The 18,983-nt window shown below is 47.5% G+C and overlaps 1 protein-coding gene across 1 annotated transcript in view; it reads left to right on the forward strand.

Moving 5' to 3' along the window:
* VTN (vitronectin) overlaps positions 1-14,047 on the forward strand; it is a 39,300-nt gene extending 25,253 nt beyond the window's left edge. Inside the window, exons 6-8 of the mRNA XM_069615345.1 lie at positions 7,814-7,969; positions 10,362-10,664; positions 12,731-14,047. Of these exons, the coding sequence (XP_069471446.1) occupies positions 7,814-7,969; positions 10,362-10,664; positions 12,731-12,846 (575 nt within the window). The 3' untranslated portion in view covers positions 12,847-14,047. The remainder of the gene's footprint in view (positions 1-7,813; positions 7,970-10,361; positions 10,665-12,730) is intronic.
* The last annotated feature ends 4,936 nt before the right edge of the window (positions 14,048-18,983 follow it).

An 18,983-nucleotide genomic window follows, 5' to 3' on the forward strand; every position in this document is an offset into this window, starting at 1 on the left:
CGGCACTACTTCAAGAAGCTGAAGAAGAAAGATGCCATCAGCCTTCTTTCTTTGTTCGGAGTTCGCCAACAAATAGCATCTATTCCCTAGTAAAAGATGTTCTGATGCCAACCTGGTGGGTGCCTACTTGCTACACCCACTATGCCTATTTCAATACATCCCGAAGCCAGGAGGAGTTCTACTATAGAGTTCCTCTTCTGAACCTGGGGACATCTTGACCCAACTGGTGATATTGTCTGTTCCCTCGCTCGTAGAGGTGGTGGGTACCATGCCTACGCCAGAGGGCTCCTGAAACATTGAGTTGCAAAGAGGGCACATGGTGCTGGGTGACCATATTAGGAAACGGGTGGCCCTGTTAAGGAAAGTAATATTCCATCTTTAGAAAGGTCTCCAGGCAAAGTCAATACCTTTCTCAAGGGGACTTGACCCAGAAGGAGGTCCGAAAAAGGCGAATGGTTCAGCATTATACTGCTGGTGGTGCTGTATCTGCGCCAGCCCTGGTCAATTTTGCTATTCCACTTGCACTACATGTTTGACCATGACAGACCGTCAAGGTCTGAAAATGAACACACGCTGATCAAATGGAAGAAAGCCAAACTGCCATCAAAGAGACTGTGCTGACATTCCACCCTTTCCACTGCTGCCCTGGCTGCCCCTTTACGCTGAGCACCAGACGACTGCATCAGCCTGTTGTCTGGCTTGTACTTGTCCTTGTGTGTCTTGCTTTCTCAGTGCTGCCTGTCTGCTTGCTTGTGTTTGTAGACTTTGATGGGTTGGTCTACTGTCTCTGCTGCCCTGCCTGCCTTTCTACGCCGAGCATCAGACGACTACTCAAAAGCATGGTATAGCATGGGTAGCATGATGATTGAATTTCAGATTTCTTGCCACTGGGGATGTGTACTGCTTGACTGGTGTTAAGACACATTTCCTGTGTGTTCTTGTATCAAATGTCCTGGATCACTTGCACAAAGGCTTTGCGCATTCTTAGCTTTCATTATGATGGTTTGTTGAGCACATTTTTAGCTTTTCTTATGGTCGTTGGTTAAACAAAATAGCTATGGTCGTTTGTAAAGCAAAATAAGCATTAGTTCCAATTTCACCCAGCAGGGGCGCCTCTTTGGCAACTTTAAACCAAACCATTAGATTCCTTGTAATAAAAGGTCCCCCTGTTAGACCTCTTTGGAGCCCTCTAGATAGTTCATTTCTGTAGAGGACAAACAGACGGACACACTTTCAAAAATATATTGTTTCTCTTGATGGTTCAAGCCTTTCTTGATCCAAATGCTTTCATGTACATATTTGATGTTATTTGCTCATGTAGGTATACTAAAGCAGGGCAGCTGGAGGTTAATTTAGCTTGCTAAAAGGTGATCGAAAAGATCACAGCCTTGCCTCCATGTGGATTTGCAAAAGAAATGTAGTGTCTGGTTGCAGGACAAATGTATTACAGGTGGAAGATTGTTTCAATTAAATGTGTGAAAGGTTCTGTTGAGATACCAAAAGACACAATAAATAAAAAAATAAATACAAATTGTTTAAAATAGAAAGCCAATGAACTCTTACAGGCAAAGAATGTCTCTGCTGGATCTCGGATAAGGGGACGTCCATTTGTACCCTTTGATTATTCTAAAGTGTTCGGACTGCTTCAAACAATGCCAAAGCCGGATTCGCCCTGCGGTTGTTCACTTAACTACCAGACTCCTTGAGACTCTGACAGGAATTCCTGGGCAATCTCCTGTTAAGCTTGTACCCTGGCAGGAGATCACCAGTGAATCCGGTAGTGGTGAATCCAGAATAGAGGTCCCCATCCGCCCATGGACTGGAGGGCGAAGTTGGGACAATTTGAATTCCAAAAAACGGAGTCAGAGAGCAAGACCTTGAACTCCAACATGTTCGAGGTGGGGGATGACACTATTTCTACCAAGAGAGACATCATCTCACTCCTGGAGGATATTAGGGGGATGAGGGCCGACATTGGATGGAAAGTGGACATAATAAATGTCAGAATTGACAGAATGGACGAGAGACTCCCAGCAGTAGAGAAACACCAGACCTCCCTTCAGACAATGGAGACTCAAATAGATATGAGGTTGGCGGAGTTGGAGAGAAGGGAAGGGGAGGTTGCCCTGAAAACTGATGACTTTGAAAACTGTGAGAGGAGGAACAACTTGCTATTTTTTGGAATCCCGGAGAAGGAGGGAGAATCGGAAAGGGACCTAAGGAGGACCATCCATGAGGCGGTGAAGGTCTTGTTTGGAGACGAGAGCATCGATGAACCTAAAATTGACAGGGGTGCACAGGGCAGGGGTGGTGGAGAGGGGGCCACAATCAGTTTTTTGCGCGCTTCCACAATTTCCCCAACAGGCAAAAAATCCTGTCATAAGCGATGTGACAGGACAAAGTAGCCCTGGGTAATGTGAAAATAGCGATCTACCAAGACCGTTCTTCACTTACGCTGACAAAGAGGCACTTCTGTGACCCCCTCAATAAATAACTTAATGAGAAGGGAGTGAGAAACAGATGAGGCTTCCCCTTCTCAATATCCTTTGAAGTTGATGGCTATAACTATAAACTGGTAATGGAGGACGACATACAGAGGGTCATGGGAGAGCTAATGGGAGGGGGAGCACTAGTGGTGGAAGGAGATGAGAAAAGCCCTGGAGATAGGCGATGGCGCATAAAGGGGTCAAGCAGGCGCAAAGTCCCAGGCTTGAGGAAATTTATGAAACTCAATACGCCCCAGGCAGAGCCGTCTTGAGCTCGAGGAGAACAGCCAGTTGATTGGATAATGAAGTCGGTGTGACCGATGGTGAAGGGGGGGGTCGTCTTTTTTTTTTTTTTTTAGGAACATGGTGATGGAAGGGGGCCCAAGGAAAAGAGCTTAGTTAAACTGGTCTGGGTTTAGGAGCGCCGCTGGTGATTTAATCACATCGGAGGTGATAAATCTGGGTGGGGTTGGATGCTGTGGGGATTGGGGGGGAGCTAAGGAGGATTGTTTTATGTAATGTTCAGGGTGTGTCGTTTCATGAGGGGGGTGGATGCAGCATGGGCCCTGGCATCAGGCTCATCGATGGAACAGTATCAGGGGAGGGGGGAGTTATGTGAAGCTCCGGCAGCGGGCGATGTCTGGTCCTGGTGAAATTATAATTGGCTCCCTCAACGTACGGGACCTCAACAAACCGAATAAGCAATCAATGGTTCTTCAGGAATTTAAGAGGGCATGACTTGATTGGATGTGCCTCCAGGAGACACACTGGTCGAAGGGTGCAGAGCCTAGCCTACAATCCCGGGAGTTGGGGGAAATGATCACAGCTTCTGATGTGAAAAAATGTGAGGGGTAGAAGTCCTGATCTCTTCCAGGCTCAGCTTTCTGGTGGAATCGGTATTAGCCAACCCGAACGGAATGTATGTGTTTGTCAGGGGATAGTTGTACGGCTCCAAGCTTACGCTAGGTTCAGTGTACGCTCCAAACATGGGCCAATGTGAATTCTGAGAGGGGTCAGGGGCAAGACGATTGAGTTTGCGGAAGGACGACTAGTGGTGGGGGGGATTTTAACATGGTGTTGGACCCAATAAGTGACCACAAGAGAATGGCAGTGCGACCGGCAGCTAGAGCAAATTGGGGAGACTTGGAATGCTTTAAGCAGGTAAATGAGATTTTGGGCCTATGTGACTCCCTCACACGCCCGCTGGATAGTGATAGGGCGTACACCTTTTTTCAGCAGTACATGACTCCTTCTCGCGCATAGACCTGGTCCTGGTAGACTCGATCTTGAAGGCACAAATTTTGGACTACCAGGTCTCCCAATCCTATGGTCTGACCATGATATGGTGAGGGTCTAAGTGGAAATGGGGAGGGCAGCGGGCCCCAGGGGGAGCTGGAGTTGCAATGACTCCCTGTTTAAAGATAAGGACGTGCAGCAGGAACTATTCGTGGGAATCAAGGAATACTTCCTCATCAATGATATGGGAGAGGTTGGGATCCAATCTGTCTGGGAGGGCTTCAAGGCTACCATCCAGGGGGTCCTGATAAGAATAGGCTCAAAAAAGAAAAAAGAGAAGGAGAAAAGGAGAACACGCTTCATCAGAAAATAGCACAGATCCAGCCGGGGGGAACACAGGGAAAATATATATCTCCCGCGGAAGCGAAGGAGCTCTGACGGTATAAAACACAATTGAAGACCATTCTCACTCAGGACACAGAAAAGAAAACTCCTGTTCCTGAAACAAAAATATCATAAGAAAGGGGACAGGGCGGATAAGATCCTCACATGGAGACTGAGGGAGGAGAGGAAGCGGAGAACCATTGGATTTATAAAGACTGAGGAGGGAGGGTCTGTCTATGACACCAGAAGCATCGGAAACCAATTCGCAACGTATTACGGTAATCTCCACGCCTCAGAATGGATCGGGGATGAGGCACAGATAGATGATTTTTTGGGGAGACTACCCATCACGGGGATCCCCAAGGACGTTGTGGCGAACCTCGAGCACCCCATAATTGCCATCAAGAGGATGAAGTCAAGGTCAGCACCGGGGGAGGATGGTTTCTTGATGTGATTTTATAAATTATTCAGGTCATTGTTAGCTCATACCTAGAGAAGGTGTTCAACGCATGCCTTCAAGGAGAGGTCTTGCCCCCAATGATGTTATTCGCAACGATTGTGGTGATCCCTAAGGAGGGCAAAGATTTACAGACCCATCTCTCACCTAAACAGGGATGTAAAGATCCTAGCGAGAAGTCTTGGGAACAAGATTAGAGGTGGGTTTACTGCTATTAGTACATGGAGATCAGGTGGGCTTCATAAGAGGGAGGCAAGGAGCGCATAACATTCGGAAGACTATGGGCCTCATTACGAGTTTGGAGGTAGCCATGCCGATATTTGCGGCATGGCTGCCTCCAAACTCGGGTCCAGGTCCGGGTTCCCTGAATGAGAAATGACCGGGCCATTCCAACCTTGGAGGACCCGGTAATTCCCCATTCAATTAACCCATCCCATTCCGATTCGAGCCCCCATAGGGCTCAATGGGAATGGGGAGGGAGCTAACAACGGGCCCGTTAACAACGGACCCGTTGTTAGCTCCCTGGTCCTTTAGCGGCTCCCGCTAAGGACAGCTGGTTTTAGCAGCCGGCCTTGGTGGGACCCGCTAAGGGACCTCGTAATGCAGCGGTAAGGGGTTTACGGCACCGGCATCTTTACCGGCACTGTTAACCCCTTACCGTTGACCTCGTAATGAGGCCCTATAAATCTGATTTACGGTGCCCAAGTTAAGGGTTAGGATGCCTGCCTGGTGTCACTAGACTCAGAGAAGGCCTTCGGTAAGGTTGAATGGCCCTTCATGATGAAGGTACTGACGAGGATGGGGCTGGGGCCAAACTTCCTGAGATGGGTGGCGTAACTTTACAATAAACCCAGGGCCAGGGCCTGTGTCAACGGGGGTCTCACAGAGATTTTCCCGCTAACAAGAGGCACAAGACAGGGGTACCCCCCTCTCTCCATTACTTTATGCGTTGGCGATGGAACCACTGGCTATTGCGATTCGGACAAATGAACGAATCAAGGACATAGTGGGTGGGAGAGATTGAGTGCAAACTCTCACTCTTTGCAGACGATATATTGGCATACCTTACCAACATACACTCCCTCCCAGCACTCATGAATCAGATCTCGGAATATGGCCACCTCTCAAGATTAACGTAGGGAAACCTTGTATAATGCCGATACTTGAGCAGAGCCCCCTTCTTGATCCGAAAAGAAGATGCCAAGGCATGAGGGTAGACAAATAGAGCATACAGTATTTGGGTATTCAGGTAACTAGGGACCTGGACGAGATGGTTTCAGCCAATTATGATCCCCTCTGGGCATGACTGACGCACGACCTGAAGAGATGGGATCCCCTCATACTGACCTGGTATGGCAGGATGACCTCAATAAAGATGAACATGCTCCCCAGGCTGCTATATCTGTTCACAGCTATCCTGAGACATCGCCCGGAAAAGTTCTTCTTTGAAATAATAGGAGAGCTCTGTTGATTCATCTGGAAAAATAAGACTCCTAGTGTAGAAATGGCGACTCCCAAGAGATAAGGGGAGATTTGGGTTCCCAGACATCCTCCTGTATTATAAGGCGGGTTATGCTCCAGCATATGAGGGATGGCCTGAGGACCTACTGGACCTATTTTGAGGACTTAGTGGCACACCTGCTGAAGGTGAGGGACTTTCTTTGGTCCCTGATGAGGTCAATCTCGGAATGGTTACAGTCCCATCCCACTCTGGGGTGTCCTGGTCAATCTGACGAGAGTCCAGGGGCACCCATGGACTCACAACATGGCCCTCTTTTATGTTCTCTGTATAACCTTCTCACAGAAGTGGTCAGATATGGGCCTTGAACGGGAGGGACAACTATTTAAGAACGGGATCTTTCTGGACTTGGCAGCAGTTCGGGATGTATTGGGGAGGTGCTTGATTTCAGTATTCGAATATCTCAGCATCAAGGCTATATTAACGGACCCAAAGTGGGGAAGATCATTGGCAAGAGAGTTAACAGCAGTGGAAAAGGTAATTGACTTATCCACCACGAGAAAGGATATCCTGTCCAGGCTGTATAAAGCTATGAATGAGACTTGTCTACAGTGGAGACAAACATTCCAGAGGTACTGGGTAGACTTGGCTGGGGAGGAGATCTCGGAAGAGGACTGGGCAAGAATTTACAAAGTCGCCTACAAGCATGGCCTGTACACCTCCAAGATAGAAGACAACTTCAAATTGCTGATGGGCTGGCATGGAGACCCCCTGCAACTATTCAAGATGTTTGTGGGAGCCTCCCACATGTGCCCCAGGTGTTGTGGACAGCAGGCGTCTCTGGCCCACATGTGGTGGCAGTGTCCCATGGTGCAGGTCGTTTGGAAGGAGGTGCTGAGATGTATGGAGGAGGTTACAGAAATACGGCTGGGTTAGACCCGCTGCAGATGCTCTTGGGGATCCCGCAAAAGGACAGGGAAGAATATAGGCTCCCTAAAATGTGGGAAGCAGTGTTGAGAGCAGGGCAATTGGCAATAGCCCAGTGTTGGAAAAGTGAAACGCTTCCGTCAAAATAAATCTGAGAGGGGAAGTACACAACATGATGATAATGGAGAGATTGACAGCGGCAGTGAACGAGTGAACGATGGGATGAGTGAGTTTCATGCAGAGTGGAGCGCAGAGTGGAGCACACTGTTGCTCAAGTGGGGCTGGTTGAGGGAAACCTTGGGGGTCGAATAAGCACATGAGTGGTTTTTGAACTTGGGGGGGTGGGGGGGGGGGAGAGGCCACAGAGGGAGCCAACAAATGTTAAAAACAGAGACAATGAGGACGGAGCTGCTGAGACATTGGTGAAGGGAAAACAACACCACTGAACGAGTTTGGTTGTGAGGGGGGTAAAGGGAGGGGGGGTTCGAGTGGGAGTCTAGGGGTAGATCAGTTGGGGCGTCAGGTAGGGGGGGAGGCCAAGACTTTTGATAGTAAAATGGTTAGCGATTTATGTTTGAAATGTCTTGTTCTCTTAACAAATGCAAATAAAAATTAAGTTTAAAAAAAGATTGTACACTGAAGGAAATATTTAAGTACAGCTTTTTATGGAAACCGCTGATCTACAATATTAGTGCATCGCTCACAAAGCCGCTTTCGAGAATGACTGCTTGGTGAGAGTATGGGTATGTTAGTCATGCCAAAAAAGTGGAATGCCGGACTAGCTTGGTGTTATCGTCCTTTTCCTGTGATATAGGGATATCGGTCATGTCAGATATATGGGAACTGTGCGTTTTTTGTTGTTAGGTGCCTTGTTTTGGGAGTATGAATTTAAGAAGCAACCGAGCCTCCAGGACTGTCAGGACAGCCCGCCCTCGATGGCCTTTACACAGTACGCCCTGATGCAGACAGACGACGACTGGATCAAAGCCTTCGACCGGATCTTTGGAAGCAAAAAACTCAGTAAGTGGGTAAAACATTCAGTGCACACGTGTGCTCCATCATTGTGTACTTGCACCCGCCAACTCACACAGCAATGCATTCTCAAGCACATAGACACACGTATTGAACACACACAGGCCTATATTTCTTGCACGCCCAGTCCCACCATTCATAAAAACAGGCAGACATCTTGTACATATATCATTTGAAAACACCTAGGGTCTTACACTGAAACACACACAAACACGCATCACTGAAAGGCACAGTATTTTAATATATATGGGTCATACACACATGTCGAGACATGTGTCACAGGCATGTCCTCGTACAGGGGGATATAGGTCTTGTAAACAAAGTTCCACACCTCACACATGCATGGGAACAAGACACGCAAACAGACACACACATAATAAACAAAAACACACAATTGGCCTCATTCCGAGTATGGTGGTAGCCATGGAGCAACTAGCTCCATGGCTGCCTCCCATACCGGTACCGCCTCCGGGTTGGTTCAATGGGGACTTACCGGTCCATTCCGACCTTGGAGGGACCGGTAAGTCCCCATTGAATAAACCATTCCCCATTCCCATTTCAGCCCCCATAGGGCTCAATGGGAATGGGTAAGTAGCTAATAACGGTACCGCAATTTGCGGTACCGTTATTAGCTCCGAAGTTCCTTAACGGGTCTCGTCCACAACGCCTGGTCAGACCAGGCATTAAAGGGGGGACCGGCCAAGGGACCTCGGAATAGGGCGCAAAGGGTTTACCGGCACCAGTGTCCTTACCGGTGCCGGTAATCCCTTTGCACCCAACTCGGAATGAGGCCCAATGTGTAAACAAGAGCACAAGCCTAGTATACGCAGAAGCATGGAAATCACTGAGTCAATACACACCACACACAAGAGACAGACTCTCACACAGTCATGCACATTGTACAAAAATAGGATCAGGCAATGCACACATACATACACACACACACACGCCTTGTACACACCTACAGGTGCAGACCTGATAAACACAAACAAATGTTTTATCCACACAGGCATTTCTGGTTCACACATATGCACCTGCTTCCCTCTCTGAAACACAAACACACCCTGGGCAACAAAAGATTAAACTCGTTCAGACAAATTAACTCGCTCACCCCCTCCCACACAACCTTGCATTACCTGTACATACTGCCTCGGACAACCCTAGCACGCACATACACAAGGCTTGGACACTCACACAAGCAAAGTCTGACACACAGCCCGGCATCAGGAGCACTACATCCCTTTTACAGTGTCTCAAACCTCAGACAGGAATAGTATTACTTCAAGCTTCACAAACCCAGTGGCTCATATATTTTACACACACACACATACAATTATGAGCACACATGCACGGCACGCGGACACACAGGCTCACAGGCACACCTTTCATCTCTTAAGCATACACGCATATGCTAGACACACACAGGCCTCGAGCACAAAGAAAGCCCTCCCACATATACAGGCATGTCATGGTGCATACAGAGCCATGCAATGCATACAAGTACAAGCACATAGGCTCAGACCTTGTACACACCTTGGTTAATGTCTCAAGCCCCAGGCTTCTACACGTAGAGGTAAAACCCGACATCGAAGCACAGGAGGGAGACAAACGAGAATGCAGGAGGAATCTAATGCAAGACCTAATGAAAGGTGACTTCAAGTCCGATCCTCAAGAGTCCAACCACACCAGGTTTTCAGGATAACCGCTGGCTATGTAAATAAATGCCATTTAGATACACTGACTTCTATTGTATTTTGCGTGGATATTCTGAAAATATGGAGGTAGATTTGCCTATTGAAGAATGGAAACCTGAATTCCCAGAAACCCTAAGAATACTCCCCCTTAAATCATCTGGAAACACAAGGGCCTTACGGCTACACAGAAACAGTAATAACAGACAGACTCACATTCATGGTTTCCAACTATAAGACAAATCATGGAGAGCAGTTAAAGTCAAATAGGTAGGTGGAGTGTTGGGTGGAAGTAGGGTGGCCAACTTTTTAAAAAGTCTGAAAACAAAATGGAAGACATGGCAGCCATTAGCATTTGCAAAACTCAGATTAAAAGGCTATCATCCAATATCGAAAACGCCGCTCAAAAGCTGGGAGTGATATTTCAACACACCTGAAAACATTGAAGCCATTGATCTCATTGCCCTGAGCATTATTGATTTTTTTTCCGGAAATTTCCAAAGTGCCATAACTAACCAAAATAAATGAACCATGTGATACAGATTTATTTTATTGTTTGGTTTCTAAACGCGGATCTGGGATTCGAATCTCTGTTGCTCTGCGTGGTCTTGCTTCCAAGACCAGCGCATTGCCCCTTTGCTAGTCATGTACCTGAATATTCACAGCGCTTCCTTTTCCTGCATTGCTAGGCGGGGCCAGCAAACCCCAGTACATAAGCCGAGCCTGGCGAGGCCTACCCCGTAACGTTGATGCAGCTGTAGCCGGGAGGCTCTACCTGCCACAGCCAAGCAAGACACAAACCCGCAGGAACCGCCGGAGAAAGTCACGCAGAAACCGCCGGAAGTACCAGCTGAGGCAGCGGAAGTCCTGGTTTAGCTTGTTCGACTGGATGTCCGAAGAGGACGATGATGACTCCGATATTGACCCCGACTGGCTGATGCCCATCTCCCAACCGTGCCGGCCCATCCAGAGTGTCTACTTCTTCAAGGACGGTGAGCAGCAAAGTCTCACTCTGAAGTCAAAGAGTGCTCGCTGTACTATGTGTGTTTGTGTGTGTCGAGTTCTTTTCTCCACTGTGTACCAAGGGCGTTCTGTTTTGTGCGCACAGTGATCCTGAATACTGCTTACATAAAACTTCTCCTGCACAGTCGTGTGCATGCAGAGCCGGCCTTAGGGGGGGCAGGCCGGGTGGGCCGGGCGACCGCCCGGGGTGCCACACCCGCCCGGGGCACCATTAGCCCCTGCCACGCTAGCTCATGGCAGTCTTTCAAGGGCTCCTCCGAGCTGGCGTGGTGGGAGAATGCGCGGCAGGTGACATTTTGCTATTAAATGCGCCTGCCGATGCGAGTGCATTTAATAACAATAGGGTGCTATTGTCAGCATCCTATTGTTATTAAATGCGCCCTACTGCCGTGGGCGCATTTAATAACAAAAGAGCGCCATTAGTCCCCCACCACGCCAGGTCGGGCGAGTCTTTTAAGGGCACCCCTTTGTTGTTAAATGTGCCCACGGCGGCGGAGCGCATTTAATAACAATAGGATTCACAGATTCATTACCTTCTGGTAAAAAAAAGAAAAAAGTGCCACATCCTTGCCCCACCCCCTGTTAACCAGGGGCACGCGGGGAGGGGGGTGCCAATTCGCCCAGGGCGCTGATGCCCCTAAGGCCGGCCCTGTGTGCATGGTGTGCTCCTCCATTGGCATATAACGTGTCCCCTTCACAGCTGCCACTTCTGCTTGGCCTCTTTCTACAGTTCACAACATGCAAGCTAGATTCTATGTCAAAGGTGAGCAGCATACACTGTGCAGGGTGTGTATGCTCCACACTATACTGGGAGCTCCTGCCCAATTGTGCGCATAGACTGCTCCCTCCAATGTGTGCACAGAATGGCCCCCACTACTTAGTGTGCATTGTTTTCTTGAAGACACGTCTGTGGGTGTGTCTGTTATCTATTGGTGGTCTACTCGTCCGCCAGTCATCCACCTGGACTGTCTGCTTTAGGGTGGTGCTGGTGATTTAGTTTGTACCTGGTGTGAATTGGAGAAGCCCGAGTGACTATTTATTTTCATATTCTATAAACTGACCCCAGATCTCCCCATTGCCCAGTGTGTACTGTCAATCTAAGCCGTGTCTGAGAGAGGGTGGTGTCTAATGGCATTGTACATTTCGGTCCATTAGAGTGCTTTGTTCATTGTTCATGAAGATCTTGATGTTACTTGAGTTACTTTGTCCGAATGGTTTGGTTCTTGATGGGTTATGGAACACCTCGGTTGCATGTTTTGTTGGTGGTTACCCCGTTTGTCATCTAGGTGGTCCGTGTCATTCTTAGGTGACATGGGAGAGTATCTGACTAGTGTGTAGACTCTAAGGAGTGTGGTGTAGTGATCCATCCCCCTGTGTTAGGTTGTGTTAGCTCATAAATAGTGACACTGTAAGCTGCATGATCTTTGGGAGTGTGTTGGTTGCAAGAGTGTTCTTTGTGCGTGCCATGTGTTCTGTTGCTTTGGCTGCAGTAGGCTGAGGTGTATTTTCATTGTGCTTGTCTGATGATTGAGTGTTACATTGTAAGAGTCAAGCCTTGTTTGATGGTCGTGTACATTGCCAAAAGTTTGGCCTGTTGTGTTGGTTCCTTGAGAGCAGGCAGTGGTGGGTCTAGTGTAGCTTGTTTGTGTCTTCTCTGCTGGTGGCCAGTGGTCCCATCAGTGCTGGCTTTTCAAAGAATAGTTTGACTGTTGGACGTAATGTTCTTTAAAGAATATTTGTATGTTGATTTCTGCTACTGATTTTAACATAGAACATGCAACAGACAGAATGTGAACGATGTCCACTCTGCAGTGTGCTCCCTTAAAACCTTGTACAGAGTTTCTCCCCTGGTTGCATGTATTTAGAGCATGCGTGTGTGCGTGCTTGCGTGCGTGCGTGCGTGCGTGTGTGTGTGTGTGTGTGAGAGAGTGAGTCTTGGAAGACCATTGTTTGATGGTAGCGGCCTACTGCCTACAAATCCAGATGTTCCAAACTCTGTTGATTCCCTCTTCTATGCTTCTCCATTCTCTTTCAGATAAATATTACAGAGTGAACCTGGAGACGAGGCGTGTGGATTATGTGTACCCGCGTTATCCACGCCCAATCGCGCAGTATTGGCTGGGCTGCAGGGACCAGAACAAGCTGAAATAAGAAGAACAGTGCAGTCATGGAGGGTCCTATGGCTGTACTTCATCTCCATCATCCCAGGGGAGCCCTGGGGCATGCTGTAGCTCTCTGCTTTTTTCGGGGGGTCCCTGGCACTGTCCCAAGGCTATGCTATCCACTAAGTCCTGCTATCTCTTGTCTGCTTGTCCAGGGTTGAGGGATAATGCTGCTCTATCATTGTGGGGGAACAGATATCTCGGGAGGATAGCTTAGGGGCAACGTGCTCGCCTTGGAAGCAAGCCGGCACGGCGCAACACAGGTTCGATCCCTGGGTCCGTACTTAGAAACCTCTGGGTATTAAGCGCGTTATAAATAAACTATCATATCATATCATCCTAGATCTCCATTCTTGTTGTGAGGTGAGATTAGTGAGACTTCTACCACCTTGGGGTTGCTTGGGACGCTCTGCATATCTATCATCATAGGGGACCTGCTTGGCCTGAGAGGCGAGGGGGCGTCCTGCGACTCTACTATCCTAGAAGGCGTTTGAGGCTTTCTGTCTCTCTTGTTTTCCTCTCCGGGAACGTTGAGGTGGCTGCAGCTATCTGCCAACCTTCAGCAAGATCTTCAGGGAGTCCGTAGTCCTCTGCCCATCCCAGGGATGGCCACAATGTTATCCAGCTGTATGCCAACAAGCTGTCACACCTGAAACGTCCTGCGGTTCTCAACGTCCATTGTGGAGGAAGATCTTTTTCTGGGAATCCTGCCCTTATTGAGGTAATTGTGGTGAGGGTGTGTTGGTGCCTAGGACTCTGCCATTCTGGTGGTTTTCTTCTTCAAGAGGTCCCCCATGTTTCCTGAAGTTCTTTCTCCATGCCGTAGTCACAGTCAGTCTCCCTCAGCTCTTTGGCCATCCAGGAGGCCCACAGCATTCTGCAACCCGCTCACCGCTTAGCAGACACGGGAACCATCTAAGAATTGAGAACTGGCATATGAGACTCACTGCCCCTCAATCCTGGGGTTGAGTGGAGCATTTAGTGACTTGCTGATCTCCTCATGTTGACCAGCAGCACCATTTTGCAGCTCTTTTCTGCCTGACCATCCTCTTTCTAGCGGGTGGGGTGTTTGTTCTATTGTCTTCTCTCATGAACGCTGCTCCGAAGAATGCTCCAGCTCTCCACCCATGGAAAAGGCACCGCCATGCCCGCTACAGGCAAAGCACAATAAAGTCAACCGCTTCACACTGCCCATGCGTGTGTGATCTATGGGGGAGGGGGTAAGCGAGGTGTGAGGATGTTGCGACGATGGGAGTGTTTTTGACACCCTTGTGCACACTAAGGCTAAGCCCACACCAAGGTCCATACATTATGGACTGAAGACCTGGAGTGGACACGAAGGTACCGATGGGGGATGGGTAATTAGGACTGTAAGGGAGGAACAGCTGTTTCCAGTGCCCCTGGGAACCCAACATTCTATGGACACATTCAGTGCTGTAATACAAAAATAAAACAGCCCTACCACAGCATCCATCGCAGGACACATTAAAAGCTGCAACCAGTACTGATTGCTGGAGGCCCCGGCACAGAGACACCGGCACGAGACTAGAAAAAGACCACCTATGGAGGCGGTTGCGTGAACCAGACACCACATGTCAGGTTATTTCCATAAGGCTGATTAAAATAAAAGGAAGCACCAAAGTCTGTGGTTAAATGACAAGAACTCATCTTGGCATCGCTCTTTCCTAAGAAGAGTGACCAGAAATGCTGCTGCCATTACCAGTTACGTCCGATCTGGGAAAGGTCTTACTGTTAAAATCAGTTCAATTATTGGTTCAAGTTAATCTCATACCAATACCTGCACAGTGATAACATCAGGGGCGTTGCTGGGGGGGGGGCTAAGGGGCCATAGCCCCTGATCTTTTGGTTGTAGCCCCGGATAGAATCTCAGGAGCTACAACCAAAAGGCTAGCTAGCCCCCAGTCCCAACAGTTCTGACATCAGCTTAGCCCCGGGTCTTTTCCAGACCTAGCAACTCCCCTGGATAACATATTATTACACTTGCGCATCCTAATAAATAACCCACAACAGACTCTCTATCCTTGCTGTTCCAACACAAACTCAGCTGAAGCATGGCCATTCTCTCCAACCCGAGCCCGGGAGGTGTCGGGCGTTTCCCATCTCCTTATAACAGGAATTGATCTGCCTTCAGGGTCATCCCACAAGTGTTTCACTGCACAGCCACTCGGTGGCATTTGAAACTACCTACTTCGCCAGGGAGAGGCTGTCCCTTCCCATCACACAGTGCCGGGCCACCCTGCGGCTGCGCCCTGATGCTAACAGGAACAAGACTGCATTACACATGTGCAAGTAGAATCGACAACGGGGTGAAAGGTAGGTTTATTCCTACCAGTGCTAGATTTTCTGGAAAGATCCCATCCCGAGGAAGAATTGGCCACAACACACACTAAGAACACATCAACAATAGACACCTGCCTTGCTGTGCCACGCATTCACACAGTGCCCACATGGCACATCTGGGTCTATTCCAATCCCCACAGACGAGGAAGACTGCTCTAGAGCCAGTGCTTACTCAGGGGGTTGTTAGCACCAGAACCTACTAAGGTGATCCTCACATTCTAGTGACAATCCAGAGTGCCCACTTACCCTGACCGCACCCAGGGCAGTTTCACTCGCCATTTCTACGCATGGAGCAAGGTTACACAAAGCACCAGAGTGGAGAACAAGTCTGTAAACAGAAAGTTGACAAGGTCATCGTTTGAAATGAAATCTCAAATATTAAAGTTTGAAAATACACCTTTTATTTACTTTCCATGGCTGTAATTTTGAAAATGTAAAATTGAAATATTTTTTTCTTGGTCCATTTCATTTGTTAAAATCATGTGTGTTGAACCTTTACTCTGCTAGCCTACTTCCCTTCCCCATTCCCTTCTTCCCTCCTATCCTTGTGTTCATGTCCCCTCCACGACTAAAAACCATTTCTTATGTCCGTGTGCCCACCACATCCCCTCTGGTTGCCTGTGTTCACCCCCTTTGTTTGCCTGTGTTGTCCGTGTGCCCCCATCCCCTCCTCTGGTTGCCTGTGTTGTCTGTGTGCCCGACACCCCCTTCTTTGGTTGCCTGTGTTGTCCGTGTGCCCACTACCCCCCTCTGTTTGCCTGTGTTGTCCTTGTGCCCCCCACCCCGCCCTCTGGTTGCCTGTGTTGTCTGTGTGCCCCCCACCCAGCCCCTCTGGTTGCCTGTGATATCCTTGTGCCCCCCACCCCCGCCCTCTGGTTGCCTGTGTTGTCCGTGTGCCCCCCACCCAGCCCCTCTGGTTGCCTGTGATATCTGTCGTGCCCCCCGTCTCGCATGCATGTGTTGCCTGTTTTGCTTGATTTCTTCTATCCTGCTTCCCCTCCCGCCTTCAGCCCTCTCTTTCTACCCCCCCTACATCTAACCACTGCAGGAGTTTGTCTTGATACTTTATAGTTTCCCATCACCGTCTTGTTGCCAATGCTTGGATTTGACTTTTATGAACTCATTGACTCATGGTGCTTCACCCCTCTCAATTCTCGAGCTGAACTTCCCCTGCATCTCGTACCCAGGGTGTCCCTGAATCATGCTGTGCCCGTCTTCATCTGAATCCTGGCCTGCATTTGGTGTTCTCCTGCAACATTATGTGTTATTATTGATTTCTGCAATTGTATTTGCTTACCCCTCTTGCTTCTCTACTCCTTTTCTCTGTTTTTTCTCTCTGTCTCTCCTACTCTCCCTTTCTCCCTTCTCCCTCTCTCCTCCCCCTCCCCTTACTTTTTTTCTATGCACTTACTCTATCAGAATTGTCTTTGGACCTAGTATGATAGCAACAATGTTTGTCTCCTCCCCCTTCTCTTACTTGTTCCCCCCCCCTACCTCCAGCACTCTGAAATGTCATCAGTGCTAGTACGATAGTCGCTTGTTTTGTTCCGCTCATTCCTTTTCCTCCCTTCTCCATCACGTATTGTAAATCTCTGGCTCTACCAGAAATGTCATCAGGCCTCGTACGGAAGTCGCCTGTCTGTTCCCATTTCCTTACCGTCCCCCCTTCCTTATCTAGGTTTTAGCTCTTGCACATTCTGAAATGTCGTCAGGCCGAGTAGGATAGTTAATTTCACATTCTTATTGTTCATGGCCTGTAAGAATGTCATTGTATTTTCCCTTGTTCCCTCCCTTGCCTTGAAGTGCTTGGAAACACATTGTGTATAGGTGCTATACAAACATATCATATCATGCATTTTTTGCTGACATTTGCTAATATAACAGGTGATCCTTTCCCCTCCTTTCCCTTAACCATAGGTGCTGCTCTACCAAATCTGAATAGTTTTTATTTGACTATTAAGACAAGGGAATCCCTAGGTTACCCTTTGGAAATTCCCCAATCGTCTCTTCATGATTAGTTTTGAAAATGGTTTCTTACTTTTTCCCCCCCGCTTTTTGTTTTCAAACTTTTTCTTCAAACTTCAATCTTCGAATCTTCATTTTCAATTGGGCCCCGAAATCTCCTTAGACACAGAAATGTGTCTAATGTAGTACCCCAGGATTCGTCACATCAAGCTACAAAGAAACAACTTTTCTTTAGATAAAAAGGATCCAAATATTGCATAAATTTGCTAGATCCATCTTGACTTTTAGCACCATTTAACCAGACTCACCATGTGACTGTGGCCCCACACGTCTGGAGGAGGTGCGTCTCAGAGCACCCACTCTTATGCTAGGGAAACTCACCCATTCCTCTGCTTATAAGCTGTAAGATATTCAGAGCACTAGCACATTTTCTTACCATTTGGCTTTCCAGACCTTTTCAATTTAAAAGGAGCTTATGATTTTAGTAGCAACTGGCCTCCGGTCCAATTTCTCTTTCTTGGGTAAGAAGAACATGTGTTCATCCTGGAAAGCTTTTGGTATGTTTCCAAAGGAGATAAATACATTCAACATAAAAACACTGCTCGAAGAAAGGACATTTAAAAACGACAGTACAGAAAGATAAGATGGCAATTATATTCCTTATTATCACCATACAGTTCCCAGACAATTAAAATTGTGACATTCACTTCCAGGTGGATCCTGAAGGTTCTGTGACCCACCTCTCACTGGAGGAGGCAGCAGGCCACCTTTTTAATCGTGACATGATGAAATGCCATCCCAGGTAGGAAAGTCTTACTAATCGATGATTTCCAGGGGAATCATCCACCCATGTTGGAAACACTTAGAAATCTGGGTCCCAGATTTGAAAATGAACTATTTTTCAGGCAAAAGGTGAAAGCCCTTACCAGAGAAGCAACATACCCCTCACATAGTGATAACAAGGCAGCCCTGACTCCTGATTAGTTTCTTTCTTTGAATGCAATGTTTTTGTGCTTAAGTCAATCTTCGATGTGTTTTTCTTGCAAACCCCCACATCACTGGTCCATGGTCTAACTTTTATGAGAAATTTGATTTGTTCTTCTTTTTCTCTTAGCTTTTTATGTATTTGTTTTTACAGATATTTACAGATATTTTTAATGTGCATTAGCCTGAAACTGACACTAATGACTGCCCACTTCTATTGCTAGCCTCCGCTTAGGACCTCTCACTTTTTCTCTCTCCTCCAAATTATATTAAAAGTGGAAGTCTAGAATGTACCTTTGCCTCTTTTGAAATTTCTAAACGTGAATTTCTATCTACAATTGGCGCGATTCTCTTGGATCATTTTTACATTTCTTTTGCCTATTTCTATTTTCACTCTTCCAGATACATTCACATGGTTCCATGTCATTTCATCGTCTGATGAAATAACAATGGGTTTTTTTTCTGCAGATTTTTTAACGAAAACACTCATCGAAATTGTTTACTTTTTATTTTTTGGGGGGTTCCCCCATCCCCTATTATTTTTTACCTATTTCCGACCACCCCCACCCAATATATATACTTTTCTAACCCCCCCCTAAACATTTCGATTAGTTGTTTCATTAAACTATACTCGGAAAAAAAGCATGTTCTTTCATCCAACGATGAAAGAACACTATACCATGCACATATACCTATTTTCGTCATGATAATTGTACACTATCACCCAATTGTTGCATCCGTCGCTTCCGCTCTTCAGCCTCTTGAATAGCTATCAAGTTTGGATGCTGATATATGCAGTGAAAAGCTTTCATCACT

Source organism: Ambystoma mexicanum, chromosome 9, assembly GCF_040938575.1.
Source record: "Ambystoma mexicanum isolate Mex_15411 chromosome 9, UKY_AmexF1_1, whole genome shotgun sequence".
NCBI classification, from domain to species: domain Eukaryota; kingdom Metazoa; phylum Chordata; class Amphibia; order Caudata; family Ambystomatidae; genus Ambystoma; species Ambystoma mexicanum.